The following is a 22982-nucleotide window of genomic DNA, read 5'->3' on the forward strand; positions in this document are numbered from 1 at the left end:
TGACATCTTAGTAGTTTCCAAGTTTAGGCAATTATGAGCAAATCTGCCATGAATAATTATGGGCTGGCTTTTGTGTGGACATAAACATTTTCAACACATTTGGGTAAATACCTACCACTGCGATTACAAGACTGTGCCCTATGACATGTTTTTATTTAGCTTTGTAAGAAACTGCCATATTATATTTCAAAGTAGCCTGACCCATTGTTGCTATCCCACAAGTAATCAAAGAGAATTTCTTTTGCTCCATATCCTTACCAGCATTTGGTGTTAATGTTTTGAATTTTAACCATTCTAATATGTATGTAGTAAGGTCTCACTGTCTGAATTTGCAATTCCCTAATGACATGATATATTGAGCATTATTTTGTATGCTTATTTACCATCTGTTTTTTATAGTTTCTTGGTGAATTGTTGTCTGTTCAGATCCTTTGCCCAGTTTTTAATTGTACTGGTTATTATTGGATTTTTGATTTCTTGTATTTTTTGATCCTTTTCCTTTAGCAAGTATTGTTCTGCAAGTATTTTCTCCTAATGGCTTGACTTTTCACTCTTTTGGGTGGGGTGGAGGTGGGAATCACAGCCAGTGGTGGTCAAGGGCTACTCTGGGCTCTGTGCTTGTGGCTTCAAGCAGGAATGGGCAATGGACCTTGGCCTCCTGTATGGAAAGTTAGTGTCCAGACCTTTGAGCTGTCTCCCTACCCAACTGTTCCATCTCTAAAGAGGAGCAGGGTTCCTTAATGAGGTCCATATTACTAATTTTTTCTTTCATGAATAATGTGTTTTTGGAGTTTTATTACATAGTCATTGTTCATATTTTCACCTAAATTGTCGTCTGAAAATTTTATAATTTTGCCATTTATATTTTAAAATTTATATTCATTGCCATTTAGGTTTAAAAGTTTGGGTTAATTAAAAAAAAATTTTTTTACATGAATCACTGTGAGGTACAGTTACAGACTTACAAACTTTTGTGCTTACGTTTTAGTCATACAATGATCGAGTACGCATCCCTCCACCAGTGCCCATTCTCTACCACCAATGATCCCAGTATCCCTCCCACCACCCCCACCCCTTTCTCCCCACCCCACCCAGCCTCTGTGTCAGAGCATTGCCTTTTGCTCTCTTTCTCCTTTTGAGTGTTGTGGCATGTAATATAGGTATCGAGTGGCCATCATGTTCAGTCTATAGTCTACTTTCAGCTTGCATCTCCCATCCTGAGCAGGCCCTCCAAGCACCCTTTACTTGGTGGCCCCTTCTCTATCTGAGTTGCCTATTCCCCCAGCATATGAGGCCGGCTTCCAAGCTATGGAGCAATCCTCCTGGAACACACCTCTACTATTCTTAGGTGTAAGTCTCACATTCTGTTACTTTATATTCCACAAATGAGTGCAATCTTTCTATGTCTGTCCCTCTCTTTCTGACTCACTAAACATGATACTTTCCATGTTGATCCACTTATATGCAAATTTCATGACTTCATCCTTTCTAACAGCTGCATAGTATTCCATTATGTAGATGTACCAAAGTTTCTTTAATCAGTCATCTGTTCTTGGGCATCCGGGTCTTTTCCAGATTCTGGCTATTGTAAACAGTGCTGCAATGAACATACAAGTGCAGATGTCATTTCTACTATACTTTTTTGCCTCTCTGGGATATATTCCCAGAAGTGGTATTGCTGGGTCAAATGGGAGCTCCATTTCTAATTTTTTGAGAAGTGTCCATATGTTTTCCAAAAGGGTTGAACCAGTCAGCATTCCCACCAGCAGTGAAGAAGGGTCCCTTTCTCCCCGCATCCTTGCCAACACCAGATGCTTTTGTTCTTTTGGATGTGGGACAGTCTCTGTGGTGTGAGCTGGTATCTCATAGTTGTTTTGATCTGCATCTCCCTGATGGTTAGTGATGAAGAACATTTTTCATGTTTCTTTTGGCCATTTGGGTTTCTTCTTTAAGAAAGTTTCTGTTCATTTCATAGCCCCACTTCCTGATGGGGCTGGGCGTTTTCTTCTTGCAGAGTTCAACTAGTGCCTTGCATATCCTTGATATCAACCTCTTATCAGATTTATAAAAGGTGCGGTGCAATGTGTGTATATATTTATTTCTCCGTTTGTGAGGCTTTGAAGATTCTTTTTATTTTGCATGTCTAATTGTTTCAGTATGAAATCTGGATTTTACTGTGAAGTGCCCTAATTTTAAAAGTCAGTTTATTATCTTACCCCAAACATACTGTCTGTTTATAGACTGTATTTTGTTAACCTGGATCACATCATCTCAGCCTCTACCATCCCCCTTAATCAGAAGGTTCTTCATCAAGTTATACCATCTTACCTAATGTCCACTTCACAATTTCTCTACTCGACATTTGCCAGTAGCTCTACTGCTGTATGCACTCATCAGGTATACAAGTAAAGCTGTTGAACTCTAAACACAGTTACGGGCTACTACACCCCCACTCCGAACACCCCAGCAAAAAGAAAGATCCTGAATCAGAAAGTCAACATGCTGAGCAATAAATAATACTTTAGCAACTGTCAGGTACATAGATTTAAATTAAGGAGGAAAAAAACCCAGAAACTAGAATCTCTGTAAAATCTAGAAAAGCCGGTCTGGGAGTGTTTGACAGAGCCATATGACAAAGAAAGGACTCGAAGGGAAGGCCAGCCATGAAGAAGCAAAAGAAACTCACTGTTCATCAATGGAACATGTTCAATTATATTGAGCTCTTGAGTCAATGGTCCACTTCTTAGTGAACAGACTATTATCTACTGAATAATAGTAAGTAATTAAACCTCCCGAACATCAAGGTTAATATTTAAACCTGACAATAACTGCAAAGAGACCTAATTTTGACAACATAAAATTTCATCTTATACAATAATTGTCTTTTCATTATAAGTACACTCCAGTACATTTAGAGTCACTTGTCCTCTTCAACCTTAATATTCCTTCATATCTTCTAAGGGAAAACATTGTTGGACCCAGTCTTCAGATCTATAAATATCTTAAAGAGAGAGAATCCCAGGGCTAGCACGAAACCGTGGCATGGAGATGGGCAGAAGATTCTGATATCCCGTGCTCATCAAGTGGAGCAACTGCCTGAAGGCAATCTATGACTAAACCTCAAACTATTTTCACTGGAGAGAGAATGGTGAAGTCAACTCTGCTTTTCTTGAGTCTTATACAACTGTAGTCTGAGAGTCCAGCTGTTCTGGTCACAGCCTCACATTCTTTCTGCAAAGCTCCAACTGACAAGATTTATGGAGTGGCCTGGAGAAGCATGCTAAGCAATGTGGGATGAAACCACAAAGGAGAAGTTCTTGGCCCTAGAAGAGTAAATCTAGTTTCTATGAGGAGCTGGACAACCAATCCCCGAACAACCTATCAGCTAGGAGAGTTCAATACCCAAGACTAAAGCAGCAAAGGTTCTTCTCTTTTCTAGTGTTTTTCATATGAGAAATCTAATTCAGGAAGCAGAAAAAGAAAGGGATAGAGAGAAATCTAATGCAGGAGTCAGAGAGCAAAAGAGAGAAAGAGAGAGGCAGAGAGAGAAGCAGAGAGAATGAAAGAGACAGAGAGAGACGCAGAGAGAGAGATGCAGAGAGAAAGAGAAAGAAAGAGAAAAAGAGGTGAGAGAGAGGTAGAGAAAGAGGCTGAGATAAAGAGAAAGAGAGAAAGAGGCAGAGAGAGAGGCAGAGAAAGAGAAGCAGAGAGAGAAAGAGAAGGAAAACAAAGAGAGGCAGTGAGAGAGAAGCAGAGAGAGAGAGGTAGAGAGAGAAACAGAGAGAATGCATACAGGAATTAAAGCACACACGGCCAATCTCCAGCACGGCACCACATATGGTCCCTCAAACACTGCCAGGATTGATCCCTGAGCAGAGTCAGAAATGAGCCCTGAGCATTGCTGGGTGTGCAACCCGTCTCGTAAGAGTATGGTCATGCTAAGGTTTGAGGATCTTCAATCTCAAGGGCTACTAGAAACAGTTCTATCTACATTCAGTGAAATCTTAGAACATTCTCAACACAGGAAGAAGGAAAACTGAAACAATCTGTAAAAACGAAACCAACTTGGCTACTGACACACAGCTCCAGTATGTGGACTTCTGAGAGATGGAATGAAGTTGCTTTGCATGCCCGGCAGCCAGCAGCACAGGCAGGAGCCATTCCCAAAGCCATCTCAAGCAGGATTGTTTGTCAAAAATCATCAGGACCAAGAAGCAATGTGTTAGGAAAAATAATGACTCCCCTCCGACATGATGATGCTTAAAACATCTGCAGTAAACTCGTGAAACTCCAAGTTTCGGATGGAAGGTTCATCATGTTCATGGAATGATGCTTGGAGGCAGATAGGGCCAGGGGCCACTTGGGGTGGCACAGCCGACCAACTCGAGCCCGCTGCGCCCGGTCCCTGTGTGTTGTACTTACAGCGAGTTGGGCCGAGTGGGTTTCAGAACATCCAGGTCTGGGTCACTAGAGTTCATGGTGGGTTGTAAGCTGCTACTGGAGTTAAGGATGCTGTTTGTATTTGATGAGACCACAGATTCTAAGCTGGAGTTGATGATGCTGTTCCTTTGTTCTTCTGCAGGGAAGGGGGAGACCAAAAACCTCATATTAGTATCATCCATATGGGTACTTTTACTTACATGTACAAGAAATATGCATCTAATGAGATTACATGGAGGTATTTGGTCCCAATGAAGCTTTGAAAAATGACATGGAAAAGGATTAAGAGGTAAGAATGGGGGCCAGGGAGAGAGTGCAAAGAGCTGGAGCACATGTGTTGCATACATGAGGCCCCCAACTTGATCTACAGTGGTACATAGCTCCACTAGCACTGGTGTAGTCCAGGTAGCACCTGGTACCAGTGTTAGAGCAGCATGGAACTTTTAACTTTTAAAACTTTTAACTTTTCATGCCGGGCCTGAACACTGAGGGAGTATCACTAGGAGTGGCATCTGGACCTTTGAGTCTTTAGAATCTTGAAAAACACAAATAAAATGAAATACTATAAAATAGAAGAGGAGACAAAAGAAAAGTGGGAAAGGATATAGCATAATAGCTAACTTGAAATTCAACAGCAAAACACCCATCTCAGCTCAGCATAAAACTTCTCCCTAACATTCTTATATGCCACTTAAAAGTGGCCACTTTGCTACAAATTATGTCTTTTGAAAAAAATTGCTCAATGTTTATTTTTTCCTTTTTAAAACAAAATGCTGAGAGTCTACGGTTTCCAATTATATTAATAATGGTTTCTCATGCACATATAAATTATTATGCCTTTTGACTAGAAGAGGCTCAGCCTATCTGGATGTTCAAACTTTGATGCTGTGACTTTTGCTCTTGATATTGTCCTCATAGCCAAGACTATATTCTACCTCTAAATCATAGCACTTCACAATGAAATATCTGTTGTTTGACCATTAACTCCTTATGATTTGGGTCTCAATTCCTGACTGCTTTCCCGAATACTCTTCCAGTTGTCTCTAGCTCCATGTACTTGATATTTAATTTCTAATTAGTCTGTTGATAGATCTCTGAAAGCTACATAGTCAAGTATGATTAAAAATGGAGTTGATGATCAAAAAAATCCTAATACTCGGAAAACTTTACTATGTGAAGAGGATGAAAATCTGAGTTGGCTGTTGCTCCAGTGTTTCAGCCTCTCTGATTCCTGCCTAGTGTATCTATAAAGAGCACTATCCTGTACAGCTCAAGGAGCTGTCATGAGGATCAAGTGGGATCAAAAGCAAGAATGTGTTTTGTAAACTTTAGAACATCGTTCAAAGATGAGAACTTTCTGTTTCTTCCCATCTTTAAAAACTTGGAACCATGTACTTAAAAAAAAACATTTTGGGGGATGATTTAGCTAAATGGCACAGGAATAATTGCTGAAGGGATTTGGGATTTGAAGTGTCATTCTGATCCCACAGTCACTACAGATAGGCTATACTGAAATCAACAGATGCTCCTGTGATCAATTTATTTATTAAGAAATAAATCTGCCTAAACGATCATAAACACTTTTGAGATGAGTCTGAAGAGGTTCACTGTCAAGGTAGTTTACAGGTCACCATTTGAATTTAGGTCTATAACAAGAAATAAAGAGGAGTAATTGACCCAAAAAACCCACCTTTCCCCCCGTACTATTCTTATGTGTAAAATATATTATGCTTATAAAATGATGTTAGAGAAAAATTCATGTTAAACAAAGACATACATTCCAATAGCTCCTAATATCTTGGCAAATTTTCAATGTTCTGTTTAAAGGCCCATAGAGAAGAGTTATATATGCCATGAGGTTATTATGTACTCACAGTACATTTTTTGGGGGAAACACTTAATAAGGCCAGAGTAATTGTACAGCATGTAAGACATCTGCCTCACACACAGCCAATCTGGAGTTGATTCCCAGAACTACCCATGGCCTTCAGAGTCCCAACAGGAATGATCCCTGAGCACCACTGGAGGTGATCCCCAAACAAACAAAGCCCAAATTATCCTGAGATTTAGAAGCATTCATATTTCAACACCTCAAGTTCTAAACAGAAAGAAACAACAACTGAAGAAAAGAGAAACCAGGGTTAGTGAGATGGTTAGTGAGATGGCTCAAAGGCCAGAGCTTGCACTGTGCATGCAGAAATCCCCATACTCCATTGTTCCTCGGAGCAGTGCCACAGTGATCCCTGACCACAGAGCCAGGAGTAAGTCCTGAGCACTGCTTGGGTGTGGCTCAAAACAAGAGCCAAGAGAAAAAAACTAGAAGAGTTGAATTCAACCATGTAGGAACACTTACATGGATTGCTATCAGGAAGAAAAATAATTCTGCAATTGCACAATCAGGGGATCACGGAGGGAATGTACTTGTTCCTTATAAGTATAAATCAGTATGCTAAATTTTCTTCTATACATATACTCAAGAGCCCAGAAAGATGCCAACCAAGACCAACATATGAAAAAAGGGAATAAAGATTTCCCTTCTATGGAGTTCCACTGGAGATACTTTCTGCTTTATTTGGTAGAAGAAACAGTTTAATTAAGTTTAATTTGAAGTCAACTTTAGAAGACATAATTCCCTCAATTCATAGTAAATAGAAGTCTAAAACTACAGTTTATATTCCTTGGGGTATTTATTTGTGTAAAAGAGGGTTATGCGTCTACAAATTAGAAACCAGACTTTGCTAGAAAATCTTTTGTTAGCAAAGAAATATCTTTTTTAGAAAAGAAATATCTTTTCTCAAAACACGATCTAGATTTTTTTTCTACCTTACTATTCATTAGGAAAAGAATGTAACAAAAGAATCTTCAATTTTCATTAATTCAATGACTGTTTTTTGAGGTCCTACTGGGTATCAAACATGGTCACCACATGTTTGTGGTGACATCACACTATTCCTTGGAATTTTGTTCAGATGAAATAAGAGATTTTATTAAGCTGCACATATTTATCTACCTTCCTTTGTAGACTATGAACAAACTAGGACTTCTGATGAGATTTTAAAATAACAATTCTAGAAAATGTTAAAGATGCTTTACTTTAAGAAATTTTACTCTCCCCAAGTTTTTATTAGGCATTGTGGTTTAAAATCCTGTTTTAATACAGTTTCAGTCACATTGTGTTCCAATACCAATGTCAACTGCCAATGTCAGCATCACTCAACAACGCCCCAATGTCTCCTTCTATCTGCCTGCCCAACCCTTGAAAAAATCATTAAAAAAAACAAACAAACCTAAATCCTTATAATTTGGGTCACATGTCTACAATAGTGTTATGATTTTGATATATGCAACCACATTACCATACCACCACAAAGTGCCCAAGATCCTCCACCAATATCATTCTCCCATCTGTCCACTACCAATCCCTTACTTGGCATTTTAAGTTCTGTAACCCAAGGCTAACAGTCTGCAAGATATTTTGCCAGAACCCTAATGCTTATAAATAGATTTCACTTTAAAAACTTGACTGAGGTTAATTTAAAGAATACATCTACCATTATTGCATTACACACTGACTTCTCTGTGGGCTAACAGAGAAATCTGCAGCATATGGAATATGCTATTTGTCTGAAATAAACCCAGGAGAGTAAAAAAAGTGTAAAAGAAAGAAGATTCAACTCTATATGTAACACTGTATTTGTCATCCCATTGTTCATCAATTTGCTTGAGTGGGCACCAGTAATGTCTCTACTGTGAGACTTGTAACTGTTTTTGGCATATCGGATATACCACGGGTAGCTTGCCAGGATCTCCAAAAGGGACGGAGGAACTGAACCCGGTCGGCCGTGTGCAAGGTAAATGCCCTACTCACTGTGCTATCGCTCCTCAACTCTATATAATATTAAGAAAGAACAGAATAAGTATTGGAGCATCCTATGACTGAAAGCCAACCATGAACAGCACTGTAATTCTGTATTTCATGGTGATTCAGTATAATTAATTTTTTTAAAAAGAACAAAGAAACACATAAAAACAAACAAACAAGAATGAACAGAATGAAACAGGTGGTTAATTCAAACTGTGTGTGGTTTTCTAGTAGTTTCTTTACTGGAATACACTAGAATTTACTTATTTATTTATTTATTTATTTATTTGTTTATTTATTTATTTAAGAAATGCTTTACTTGCTTGGTATCCCCATCAGCCCAGGGGTTACAGGTCTCACGTGGCAATATTCAACATCAGACCAGCTCTGGGGCTACCAGGGTCATATCCAGTGTTCGAGGTACTTAAGGTGGAATTAGGGGTGTCGAAAGAGTAATTCCTGATCCAAAGTAAATTTTTTTTGTTTCTTTGCTTTTTGTGTCACACCCTGCAATGCTCAGGGATTACTCCTGGTTCTGCACTCAGGATTGACTCCTGGTGGTACTTGGGGACCATATAAGATACCAGGGATTGAACCTGGGTCAGCTGCATGCAAGACTAACACCCTGCTCGCTGTACTATTGCTCCAGCCTCAGTCAATTCTTTTTGAGACTACATTTTGACTGATACTTGATATCAGAATCTTTCACACATGCTACTGCTATAACAAAATGGCACAAAAGAATAACTCAAGGAAAGAAGTTCTTAGTCTGAGAAGCAAATACAAAAAATTATATGATAAAAAAACTCTCAGTTTTGTATACAAGAGAGTCAAATGTGCAGTGGAAAAGGTGGGTTCTTTCTAGTATCCCTGGGTGGCCACACTCTAAGGGCATCTTGGATTCTGGCACCTCTAACCTAACACTATGACACAGGAAACTCAAATAATGACACTGAGAACTTCCAGGTGGACAGACTTCTGACCTGAAATACTTAAAATTCTTACTAGGGATGAGCAGAAAGGTGAGGTTTATTCCAGAGAAATGGTGGACAGTGAAATCAATAGTAAATCAAACATCTTAGTGGTTATGACAAATTATACCCAGACAAATTCTATAAAGCATTAGTAATGGGTTGGGGAGCAAAGACAAAAATGATTCGGCATATGCCACTCAAAACAAGAGAATTTTTTGGTCAGGTGGGCAAATGATAGTTTTTCCTGACAAAACAACATAATGAGACTAGATGGCATATAAGACTTATGAAAAAATTAGCCCAATCATTTAAATACCAGAGCTGGACCTCTTTGTTACCACTGATGATCCAAACTGCCTCTGAGATTTTCATCAAAAGGTACAAGAACAATTGATGGCAATGGCATTACTGCAGAAAATAAAATTATAGGCTAGTGGACCAAAGAAGAAAAACAAGCAGTTATGAGTCAAATAAACAAGATCAAAGAGAATCTTTAAAATGACCAAAAGAGAAAGAATGCCCAAGCCGGAGAGTATCTATCTACAAACTGGAGTCAGGCTCTTCACATGCCTTGAATATTTGTCAATAAGAATTTCTCTTCATATTTGTCACAGAAAAGAGGAGCTAACAAGCAAGGACAATCCCCTAACAACTGTAAATATGTGTGGGGAATGCCTGGGACACTTTCATGAGCCCGTGTTCCAGCAGGAGTGACAGATGAGATGTGGACTTGTCCCTCAGAATGCAGGCACTCAGCAGCAGGGCTCATAGGGCATATCTGCTGACCCACAGAGAACACATTAAACATCCTTATGGTGACCTGTAAAGTTGGCATCAGCTCATGCATTTCAGGTGCTGGCTCTAAGCACCACGCATGTACATCGCCCCACAAATGTTTTAAGTCATGGATATAATGGAACAACAAGCAATCAAAATGTATTGTGCAAGCTCAGAAAGAGGCAATTTGTGGGAGTGCAATTTTCAGGTGCTTCAGAGAGAGACCATTAATGTCCTTGAAACCAAAGTACTGGTTACAGTGGACAAGTCTCTGTTTTTTTGTACAAATCAGGAGCGGAAAAACACGGACACGCAACAAAATCACTGCAACTAAAAAAGGAAAGCCACAGAATCATTTTGGTGATATTGTACTTGTTCTGGGGGTTGCTATGGAAATCTGGGAGCAAAGCTACTTCACTTTCCATATTTACCAAGTAGCTCCCGCTTACTCTAATGACAACCCACCACATACAAGAGGTAGGGGCTCTGTTAATCACAAGGACCCAGAAGTGAGGCCAGTGGAGCCCACACAGAGCCAAGTCAAGTCCACACATCTCGGCAAGTCTGAACATGTCTGGGGCTCCAAATACACAGAGCTGGAGGGTAAACATGAAATGCAGCCATCAATGTCACTTTGGGGGAGCTTTCTTACCACGCACAGAATTCTGTCAGAATCTAAGTGCATGTCCCATCCTTCCATTATGCCTGAGACTAGCTGTCAAAAAGGCAAGGGAAGATGATTAGTCTTCAGCAGCAGCTCATGATGCCTCAGAGAATGGGCAAGAGGGATGCCTCCGTCCACACACATGCACAGGGAGAAAAGGGAGGAACCAAACAGAAAGGACTTTTGCAGACAAGTAGGGCTGTATTCAAAAGAAAAAAAGGGCAAAAGCAAAATACCCAGAGGCTTTCCTGTGCTGTGCTGAGGTGTACTTTCCCCTGCTTGTTAAAGTTTTGCAATGATGTCTGCAATGCATCATCTTGACAAGATAGGATGATAATATGCATGGCAGCTTAATGAATTTTGCAATAAAAAAAATGATGAGTGTGCAGCGATTTTGAGCTCTCTGGGAAAGACCCAACTACATGGGAAGCTTGGAAACAGACTTTTTGCAACAGCATTTCTCTAACTTTTGATGCTGATAATAACTTTAGCATGGTCTGTCAAGCCATACATAAAATGTTATGCTTATTCAGTCTTGGTTCCTATGACAAAAATAAGTGCAGAAGAGTCTAGGCAATGTATTTGGGCACATAAAAACAGTTTGGGCAATATTTTTTAAAATGTTAGACAGTAGTTTGTGGTCTGGAGAGGCAGTATAGGGGTTAAGGCGCTTGCCTTATAAGTGATTCACTCAAATCTGATCCCCAGCACCGTGTATGGCCCCTGAGTGCTGCCAGGAGTGATCTATGAGCACAGAACCAGGAGTAATCCCTGAGCACTGTCAGCTGGTGGTCCCCCACCTCACCCCCCCAAAAAAGGTAGCTTGGGAAATGGATGAGCAAACAGTGACTGGTAAATGAAAACTCTGGTTGATACAATGTTTTGACCATTTGTAGGAGATAAGTACATGATGTTGTCTTCAGCAAAACTATCACTGATTTTGCTTCTATGATGACTAACTGACTTATTTTCTCTCCACCGTATTCTCCATAATAGCCTATTCCTTTGCAAAGAATGCCAATAAAATTGGATTTCACAAGAGAATAAAGTCTCTGAGACTGGCTTAGGATCAAACTGTATTACAGGCATGGATACAGGTAAGCTCATCCCTGAAACAGTGTGCGAAAACCTACAAAGGAGGAATGAGCATCTAATGATGCTCTAATGAATTACTGAATAGAGAACTAATGAATTACTGAATAGAGAACTGGATAATACAGAGTGTTACACGAATATTCTGCTGCTCACAACACAGCCAGCCTTCCTCTTTTCTACATGAGAGTTTACTGTGGAGTAGCTTTCAGTTCTTTCAGTTCAAAATACTTAAAACTCTGTGGGATTCTTGGAGCCGGAGAGTAAATACAATGGGTAGGGCACTTGCCTTGCTTGTAACGCACCTGGGTTCAACTCCTAGTAACTGATATGGTCCCCAACCTACAGGTGTGATCCCGTGCTCAGAGCCAGGAGTAAGCCCTGAGCATAACTGGGTGTAGCCCCCAAACCAGACAAACAAACAAGGAAAAAACTGAGGAGTCCAGATATAAATACTTGTGCTAAATTCATATTTTAAAAATATGACTCACAGAAAATCGCTTGAGATATTAAATAAAAGATATGACTAGTGAGTCTTGTTTTCAGTAATGTAGAGAAATACCTGTTAATATATAATTAACAGGTATTTAATTATATATTAATATATATTAACAGGTATTTCTCTTCAATATATTTCTCAATATATGAAGTCGAGAAATTTATATAAATATATAATATGTATTCTGACACAGAAATGTCCAAGAGTTTTACTATGCACAGAAATATACATGCATGCATGTTTTTTTTTTAATAAATGGGATTATTACTGAGTTAGCTGCATTGCTGACTTAGAGATAATGGGGGCGACTTGAGCTTTATCAGTATGCTTCTGTATAGGCTTTTCTTCCTTCAGTGGGCTGTCTTGAACATTCTGTTCTTGCTCTATGCTTTGCACAGCACTGTTAATTGTTCTGTTTTGTTTTTTTCAGCCTCTCCTGGTTGTGCCCCTAGCGGGGGTCCCCAGGGCCATACCCAGTGATGTGGGGTGGGGGAAGTGGGGCCACGAAGAGTGCTAGGATCCAACTCGGGGATCCTTCACATTCTCTGGGCGCATGGCTCTACCACTTAAGGTATCTCCTTGGCCCCACATTATTTAGAGGCCACTTCAATTACGACGTTTTCAGTCACACACAATGAAGCCCAAAGCCACATTACATGTTCCTGTCTGGGTGGCAACAGAAATCTATGCAAAAAACATGGTGGCTCATCTGCCTCACAAAAGGGGTGCTGAGGGCTCAGGATCTACAGGGGCCATCTGGGAACGGGCACACACTGCAGCCCTGAGGAAGGTGTGGGAAGGCCTTGGAAGTGTATGGCCTTCCGGTTATTTTTCAACAAGACCCCCAGGAGAAGTTTCCTGCATTTTCCATTTCTCATTTCACTGAGTCTGCCTGGGAGAAGTCCAGGGTGAATTAACTAAAAAAAATTGATTAGAGCTATAATCCCATCAGCTAGTTAACATGATCCATAGAAGAAAAGCCCGAGCATCCCTTTCCATTTCCGCCAATTCTGTGTAATTTATCCCAAGCTGCTGATGGAGCTGCATGGAAGTTATCACGTGGTGTCAGGACCGTGCCTCATTATTCTCACACATGGGCCTCTCTTGGAATCTGCAGACTCAGAGAGCAATATTTTCTTAGTCAAACGTAAGGTAAAGCTATAGCCTGATGATAATCACTGTAGTCACAGTGAATATTTATGAAGGGTTTACAACCAGGCCCAGTGTCGAATTGAATACTTTATATGCACCTAATAAGGGTGATCACCCCCCAAGGAAGTGATTATCTGTGAGATTGATTTTATAGATAAGCAAATGGAAGTTGAAAATAGGAAAGTAATATACTCCTGGTCTGAGTGCCGATACGGGACAGAGATGGTACTGAAACAACAGGGCCTATTTTTTCAGTCATTGGGGGAATTAGAATTTGTCCCAAACCCCAAGAGAGATTCAAAGGAACATTCTGGTAATAGAGGAAGAAACGTATCCTTGATTATTCCTCTTTTCCATCATGCAAGTGCTTCTTCCCTTAAGCTGGACTCAAGTATCACCTGGTGCCTGGTGCTTTTAAAAATACAGATTCCCAGATTTGAGCCAAGACCCCCCAAAACCCCCTCACTCAGAATATACTTGGAAGATCAGGCATCTGTATTTAATGAGCTCCTTTGGTGATTCTAATCTACACGCAAGTCTAAGAACTGCCATTCCAAGAAACACACCTTAGTATAAACACTAAACATTTGAGACTGAATAAGCAATAGATGTCTCTGTACAATTTTGTGGAAAAAATCCTGCAGGAAGGTTCATACAAAGCCTGGTTTCTGGTTCCTTCTAAACCTATGAATCTACCTTCTATAGCTGTCTATAAAAATTATATACAGCTTGCATATTGGTATCTTTCACTTAGATATACTGTTTCAATTTCTGTAGTATGATGTGTATGTGTGTGTGTAAACTTGGAGACTAAACACTAATCACCTATGCCACATTCACCCGGCAGCAAAGTAGAAAACCCTCATTCCATCTGTTCTGAGGCAGTCACATCTGAGAGCAATTGCCTTGACCCAGCATATTGAAACTACTACCTCTACTCTGCTCTCTGCCTAGTTTGTACTGGCTTCAGAGGGCTAACTGGAGGGTGGTGGCTGCTAGCCTGAACATATTGTATATCCCACTCAATATGGTTCCAGTGGTCCCCTCACAGTCCTGGAAGCTAGGAAGGGACACTTTTATTGTTTCTATAATTCAGCCTGGTTTGGTCTTCACTTCTGTAACTTCAGGGCCAACAATGGCAACTTGGGGGGGGGGGCTGGGAATGAGGAAGGGAGACCACCTGGGGTCCATCTCCTATGCCATTTACCAGCTGTGCGCCTGCTAAATACCTCTCCAGCCTCACTTTACTTGTCAGTAAAATGTGCATGAGAACCTACCTAATAGGGTGATTATCAATTGTGTGGTATAATAATGGGCTCAGCAGGCTCCCTGGAGTATTAGTTGTGCACTAATAGTTTTTATTGTTACTGTTGTTATTAAGAAAGGCCCAAATTAAGCTTGGCCTCAAGGCGTTTTTCCCGTAATCAAATGACAAACAAGTACCCTTTCACACCAGCCCCCCAGCTTTTCAAAGGTGGATTACAATTTTCAGCTTCGGGTCTCTAAGTGTTACTGGAAATATTTCCCTCAAAAATAATATTACGTTTACAGGCTAAGTCCAAAAAGTCCCCAAAGTAAATATCTCATCTAGAATAATCCCACAAGTTATAACTAGAAGGCTGACTAATGACTGGTTAATTGTAGCTTTGATATCAGTATGACTAGGTTTAAATCTACCACTTTGCTTTTGTGTAACTCCTCACTCTATTATTTAATACAAATTTTGTTTTTCTCCAAGTGTAGAACAGCAACTGAATACCAATGTGATGTGATAGTAAAGATTAAATGAGCTGTTGCTATGGCACAGTGCCCAGCAAGCGAAATCCCTTGACAAATCACATAGCCATTACATTAGCTATGCATAAATAAAAAGTCAATTTCTATGGGAAAATTTTTTTCCAAGTTCAGTCTGGAAACATCTTTCCATAATCCCTCACATCAGTTCTAGAGATGAAAGCTGGGCTCTGCTACTTTACAGAAAGACTCCTTCCTTCTGTAAGCATCACAAAACCCTTCTGTCTTTCCAGTTTGAGTATAACTCATTTCCTTTAGTAGCTTTCTCAAGAACCCTCTTTGCAGAAAATACTCTTTGACAAGTTAGAGTTAGCAGGATACCTACTCTGCTTCTCACTAAAAGACAGTGTCTTTTTTTTTTCAGTACAAGAATAAATCATTTTATTTATTTATTTTAATTTTTAATTTTTAATTAGTGAATCACCGTGAGGGTACAGGTACAGATTTATACATTTTTGTGCTCATGTTTCCCTCATACAAAGTTTGAGAACCCATCCCTTCACCAGTGCCCATTCTCCACCACCAGTAAACCCAGCGTCCCTCCCACCCTCCCCAGTCCCGTCTCCCCCAACCCCAAACTGCCACTATGGCAGGGTATTCCCTTTTGTTCTCTCTCTCTGATTAGGTGTTGTGGTTTGCAATAAAGGTGTTGAGCGGCCATTGCGTTCAGTCTCTAGTCTACATTCAGCATGCGTCACCCCTCCCCCACATGACCTTCGACCACATTTTACTTGGTGTTCCCTTATCTGAGTTACCCAGAATGAGAGACCAGCCTCCAAGGCATGAAGTCAACCTCTTAGTACTTATTTCTACTATTCTTGGGTGTTAGACTCCTAGTCTATTATTCTATATTCCACAGAAGAGTGCAATCTTTCTATGTCTGTCTCTCTCTTTCTGACTCATTTCACTTAGTATGATACTTTCCATGCTGATCCACTTATATGCAAACTTCATGACTTCATTTTTTCTAACAGCTGCATAGTATTCCATTGTATAGATGTACCAAAGTTTCTTCAACCAGTCATCTGTTCTAGGGCACTCGGGTTTTTTCCAGATTCTGGCTATTGTAAGCAGTGCTGCGATGAACATGTAAATGCAGATGTCATTTCGACTATACTTTTTTGCTCCTCTGGGATATATTCCCAGCAGTGGTATTGCTGGGTCAAATGGGAGCTCAACCTCTAGTTTTTTGAAAATCGTCCATATTGTTTTCCAAAAGGGCTGAACTAGTCGGCATTCCCACCAGCAGTGTAGAAGGGTCCCTTTCTCCCCACATCCTCTCCAACAGCGGTTGCTTTTGTTCTTTTGGATGTGTGTTAGTCTCTGTGGTGTGAGGTGGTATCTCATGGTTGTTTTGATCTGCATCTCTCTGATGATTAGTGATGCATAGCACTTTTTCATGTGCCTTTTGGCCATTCGTATCTCTTCCTTGGAAAAGTTTCTGTTCATTTCTTCGCCCCATTTTTTGATGGGGTTGGATGTTTTCTTCTTGTAGAGTTCAACCAGTGCCTTATATACCATTGATATCAACCCCTTATCTGATGGATATTGTGTAAATATCCTTTCCCATTCTGTAGATAGTCTTTGTATTTTGGTCACTGTATCTTTTGCAGTGCAGAAGCTTTTTAGTTTAATGTAGTCCCATTTGTTGATCTCTGTTTCTACTAGATTGCTTAGTTCTGTGTCATCTTTGAAGATACCTTTATCTTCAATATCGTGGAGGGTTTTGCTGACCTTGTTAAAAGACAGTGTCTTCCTGATGATTTTCATTTGCCATTAGAACATTGTCCTTTTATTTATTTATTTATTCATTCATTCATTTATTTATTTATTTATTTATTTATTTATTTATTTTTTGGGTGGGGGACCCTATTTCTATTTTAAAAAAATTATTAAAGAGCCATGATTTACAAAGTTACTGATAGTTGCATTGTAGACAAACAATAATTCAACACCAAACCCTCCATCAGTGTTGACTTCACGCCACTAGTGTTCCCAGGTTTCCTCCCCATCCCAACCCCAACTCCAACTGTACCTGTCAACTTCACAGGCACATTACAAAGTTCAGCGGCTGTCTCTTAGCTCTCATGTTTTCAATTCTGTTTGCAGTATATATATGGCTGTACTCTTCACTCATATCCCTAGTATAACTGAAGCTCTGGTTCCTGTTAATCCATTGCTTTTTGGTCTCTTCTTCCCCCCTTGATTTCTATCCTTCTGTTGCTGTCTCCTCTCTAAGCACTGGGATCGAGGATGGCCTAAGCATCCCTCTTTTACTACAATACGTTTACTCATTCAGTATTTTACATTCCACAGATACGTGAGATCATTCTGTGTTTGTAATTTCTTCTTCTGCCGGACTTCACTCAACATGGTATCTTCCAGTTCCAATTATGTTGCAGAAATTGCATGATTTTATTGTTCCTTGCAGTTGCATAGAATTCTATTGTATACAGACACATCTTCATAATCCATTCATTATGATGTTGTTGGACACTTAGTTTAATTCCATATCTTAGCTATTGTACTGAGTGCAGCAATGAATAATGGTGTGCATATGTCCTTTGCAGAGAGTGTTTTTTTTTTTATCTCATGTGGATAGATGCCCAGAAGTGGAATTGCTGGGTCATAAGAGAGCTCAATTCTAAGTTTATTGAGAACTCCTCATACTGTTTTCCACAGCAGTTCCACCAGACAACATTCCTACCAGAAATGGGTGAGAGTTCCTTTCTCACCACATCCCTGTCAACAGATTGTTCTTACTATTTTTGATATGTGCCATTTTCACTGGTGTAAGATGGTTATTTCATTGTTATCTGGATTTGGAGTTCTCTGATGATAAGTGATGCTGAGCAAGTTTTCATCTGCCTACTGGCCATCCTCTTGTCTTCCCCTGAGAAATGTCTATCCAATTCTTCTCCCCATTTGTTGATAGCATTTTGAATTTTTGTTGATCTTCATGAATGTATTATATATCCTATATATCAAACTTCTATCTGATGTGTAGACTGCAAATATTTTTTTCCACTCAGCTGTCTTTGAGGTTTAGCCTGTGGGGTTTCTCTCCCCCCACTGAATACAGAAGCTCTTTAACTTTTTGTAGTCCCATTTGTTTACTTTTTATTTGCTGCCTTTGCCAATGGTATCAGGTCATTAAAGGTACCATTGAGGTCTAAATTTTGAAGTATTCTGCAAATATTTTCCTGAACATACTTTATAGTTTCTGGTCAGATCTCAAGGTCTTTGAGTTGACTTTTGTGTGAGTTGTAAGATATGGATCCAGCTTTAGTTTCTTACATGTAGTAATCCAATTTCCCATTTGTTGAAGAGGCTATCTTTACTCCATTTCATGCTCTCAGCTCCTTTATAGAAAATTAACTTCCCGTATATGCAGGTTTTTGTCATACGGTATTTGATTCCAACCCACTGATTGGAGGGTTTACACTGGAATAAATAGCTTTATCCCAGTATGAAGCCATTTTGATCACTATAGCTTTATAATACAATCCCAAGTTAGGTAATGAAATACCTCCTATTTTTTTCAGTATAGTTCTGGCTATTCAGGATCTTTTCTGATTCTATGCATACTTTATTATTACATTTTTTAGATCCTAGAAGAATGTCATCTGAATTTGGATAGGGATTGCATTGAATCTATATAATAGCTTAAATAGGATAGTCATTTTAATAATATTAATTCTTCCAGTCCATGAGCATGTGATATTTTTCCATTTCCTGAGGTCTTCTACTAAGTCTTTAAGTGATTTAAACTTAAATGATTTAAATTTATCATGGTATAGATCTCCCACATATTTTGTTAAACTGACTCCTAGATATTTGATGTTTTGGGATACTATTTTAAATGCGGTGGATTCCTTGCTTTTTCCTCTGCTTCAATTTCTGTATATAGGAATACAACTGATTTTTGTGTATTTACTTTGTACCAGAGCACTTTGTTGTATTGGTTTATTGTTTCTAGGAGCCTTTGTGTGTGGGGGGAGGGGGGAACACTTTGGGGTCTTCTATGTATATTTTCATGTTTCATGTCATCTGAAAATAATGGAAGTCTAAGATTTTCTTTTCTAATTTGGATCCCTTTGATTTGTTTTTCTTGCGTGACTGCTGTTAATAGGACTTCTAATACTAGGGTGAATAGAAGTGGAGAGAGTGGATGTCCTTGCCTTGTACTGATCTCGGAGGAAATTCTTTCAGTCTTTCACTATTAAGCCTTTAGCCATTGACAAGCCTACTGGCTGTAGGCTTATTAGAAATAGCCATTATTATCTTGAGAAAGGTTCCTTTTCCTCCTATTTTTTTGAGTGTTTTTTAATCAAAAACAGATGTTGGATCTTGTCAAAGGCTCTCTCTGCATCAATGGATATAATCATATAATTTTTATGCATCCTTTCATTAATGTAGTATATTATGTTAACTGATTTGCGCATGTCGAAACATTCCTGGAATGATTCCCACTTGATCAGGGTGTAAGATTTTTGTGATATGTCATTGAATTTGGTTAGCTAAGATTTTGTTAAGGATTTTTGCATTGATATTATTCGGGAGATTGGTGTGGAAAGGTCGGACTGCAGCTGAATCTGAACAAGACGATATTCATGAAAAACGAACTGGTCCCTGAAGCTCCATTTGCTCTCAATGGAACGAACATCTCTGAATGCAGCACCTATGTGTACCTGGGTCGAGAAATCAACATGAGGAATGACTTGGTGCCAGAACTGCGCAGGAGGAAGAGAGCAGTGTGGAATGCCCTCAAGAGCGTCAAAGAAGTGGTTAAGAGAACGAAGAACCTCTGACTCTGGGCACATCTTTTCGATTCCACCGTTCTTCCTGCACTAACATATGCCTCAGAGACCTGGGCCCTATGCAAACAGGATGAGAATGCTATTAGGGTATCCCAAAGAGGAATCAAAAGAGCTATGCTAGGAGTATCACGTCTCACTCAAGTGAGAGAAGGAATCCGGAGTTCTGACCTCCGTCAACGGTTAAGAATCAGGGAGGCTGTCTCGTTTGCCAAGGCATCAAAAATCAGATGGGCCGGTCATGTAATGTGATTCAGAGACAACCGCTGGACTAGAGCTGTTACCGACTGGATTCCATGGGACGTCAGAAGACCCTGCGGCTGCCCACCAACTAGATGGTCAGATTTCTTCGTCAAATCCCTGAATGAATGATTTGAGGCTCTTCCTGTTCCTAGAGCAAGCAGATATCATTGGGCTGCACTAGCTCGCGACAGGGACAAATGGAGACATTACTGGCGCCCACTAGAGCAAATTGAAGATCAACGGGATGACGAGTGATACAAGTGATTTCTTTTCTGGAAGTGTCTCTGTTTGCTTTGGGTATCAGTGTACTGTTAGCTTTACAGTAGCTGTTAAGAATTCCTGTGTCTTCAATATTTTGGAAGAGTTTAGAGAGAGTATGTAGTACTGTCATCCCGTTGTTCATCGGTTTGCTCGAGCAGGCACCAGTAATGTCTCCATTGTGAGGCTTGTTGTTACTGTTTTTGGCATACCGAATAGGCCACAGGTAGCTTGCCAGGCTCTGCCATGTGGGTGGGATACTTTTGGTAGCTTGCCGGGCTCTCTGAGAGGGACAGAGGAATCGAACCCGGGTCAGCCATGTGCAAGGCAAATGCCCTACCCATTGTGTTATCGATTCAGTCCTTTTGCAACCGTAATTTAAAGGCATTCTTTCAAGGCATGGGTATGAGCCACACCTGGTCCTGGTCAGGATCACTCCTGGCAGTGTTCTGGGGGACAGGATGTGGTACTGGAAATCACAGGCAGTAAATATTCTTTGGAGGTTTCATAGAACTCACCAGTGAACCCCTCTGAATCGGAACTTTTGTTCTCAGGGAGATTTTTTTAAAAATTTATTCTTTTATTGAATCACCATGTGGAAAGTTACAAAGCTTTCAGGTTTAAGTCCCAGTTATACAATGCTCGAACACTCATCCCTTCAATCTTGGGGAGATTCTTAATTACTGTTTCAATTTCCTTACTTGTGACTGTCCTGTGTTGGGCTTTCTGCTTCCTCCTCGTTCAGCTTTGGAGATTACAAGATTCAAAGAATCCATCCATTTCTTCTAGGTTCTCCAGTTTAAGAGGATAAAGTTGTTCATAATAATCTCTCATTTTTTTAATTTCTGAAGAATCTGTTGTAATTTCTTCCTTTTAATATCTTATTTGATTTATTTGAGCATTTTCTCTTTTTACCCCCTGTGAATCTAGCTAAAGGCTTAACCTCCTTGCTTATTTTTCCAAAGAACCAGCTATTGGTTTCACTGATTCTTTGGATTACTTTCTTGGTTTCTATGCTGTTAATTTCTACCCTAGTTTCATTATTTCCCTCCCTCGCTACTTTTTGGATCTGTTTAATGTTCCTTCTCTAGTTTTTTGAGGTGTGTGTTCAGTTTCTGATTTGGTATTTCCCTTTCTTAATATAGGCCTGCACTGCTATGAATTTCCCCCTTTATACAGCTTTTGCTGTATCCTATAGATTCTGGTGGCTTGTCTTCATTCTCATTAGCTTCAAGGAATCTTTCTATTTTTTCTGTAGTTTTTAAAATTCATTCTTTTTTTATCAAATAAGTGTGAGATATAGTTACAAATTTGCTTATTTTTGGATTTCAGTCATTCATCTTTATAATTCTTCCTTGATTTTTCTCTTTGATCCAATTATTGTTTAGCAGTGTTTTTTCATTTCAGTTTCCAAGTGTTGGGAGTTTTTCTGATCTTCTTTCTATAATTAATCTCTACTTTCATGGCATGTGATCTGAGAAGGTAGATTGTACAATTTCTATGTTTGTAAATTTATGTACGGTTTGAGTTGTGCCCTGATATATGACCTATTCCAGAGAACTTTATGTGTGCATTACAGAAGAATGTGAATTCTTGTTTTGGGGAATACAGAGTCCTATATATTCAACAACCCCAGTTCTTTCAGCTCTTCATTTAGAGCTCTTGTCTCTTTATTGATGTTCTTATTAGTTAATCTGTCTAGTGGGAAAAACGGTGTGTTGAAGTCTTCCACTACTATTGTGCTTCTGTCACTGTATTTCTTTAGGTTTGTGAGCAGAAACTTTATGAACCCTGTTGAGGCTTCATTTGGTGCATAAATGTTAATGATAATATTTCTTGACCTATTGTTCCCTTAACCAATAATAGGTAGTTTCCATCATTGTCCCTAATTACTTCTTTTGTATTGACTGGAATGTGGTCTGATATAAGTGTGGCTGTCCCAGCAGATAGGACATTTTTCTAAATTCTGAACTTCTCTTTATTTCCTTTGTTATCTTCTAAAGTCTTAATCTTAGAAGCTACTCCCATCTCATTTCTAGTCCCACTTCCACCACACAATATGAAGAACCACACAGTCTGTTAACTGAGTAAAGTTCCCACCTAGCATGGTACATAAGAAAATACACAGATCCTCATTCTGGAAATTAGGTACTATCATCATAAAGATGGTCTAACTGTTAGGGAAAAGGAAAAAAGCTAGAGGATTCTACTATCATCACCTATAGATTAAAGCCACGGAGTCAATGAAGTTGTCTGAGCACATGAACTGCTTTACTTACATAGAAGGATAAAGAGAAAATTCCTTCTGGAAAATAAGATGTGCATCTGTGAGCCCCAATTGTTAAGTCAGGTACTTCCATAATAATCAGTAGCCAGAAGAGAGAAAAAGAGTAGGCTCCAACTTCTGCAT

General features: G+C 39.5%; 1 protein-coding gene across 4 annotated transcripts in view; it reads right to left on the reverse strand.

The window, feature by feature from the left end:
• ARHGAP26 (Rho GTPase activating protein 26) overlaps nt 1–22982 on the reverse strand; it is a 486560-nt gene that overhangs the window by 85246 nt on the left and 378332 nt on the right. For all 4 annotated transcript variants that reach the window (XM_055141710.1, XM_055141709.1, XM_055141708.1 and 1 more), the window contains exon 20: nt 4423–4576. In XM_055141710.1, coding sequence (XP_054997685.1) covers nt 4423–4576 — 154 coding nt within the window. The remainder of the gene's footprint in view (nt 1–4422; nt 4577–22982) is intronic.

This window comes from Sorex araneus, chromosome 6 (assembly GCF_027595985.1).
Source record: "Sorex araneus isolate mSorAra2 chromosome 6, mSorAra2.pri, whole genome shotgun sequence".
Taxonomy (NCBI): domain Eukaryota; kingdom Metazoa; phylum Chordata; class Mammalia; order Eulipotyphla; family Soricidae; genus Sorex; species Sorex araneus.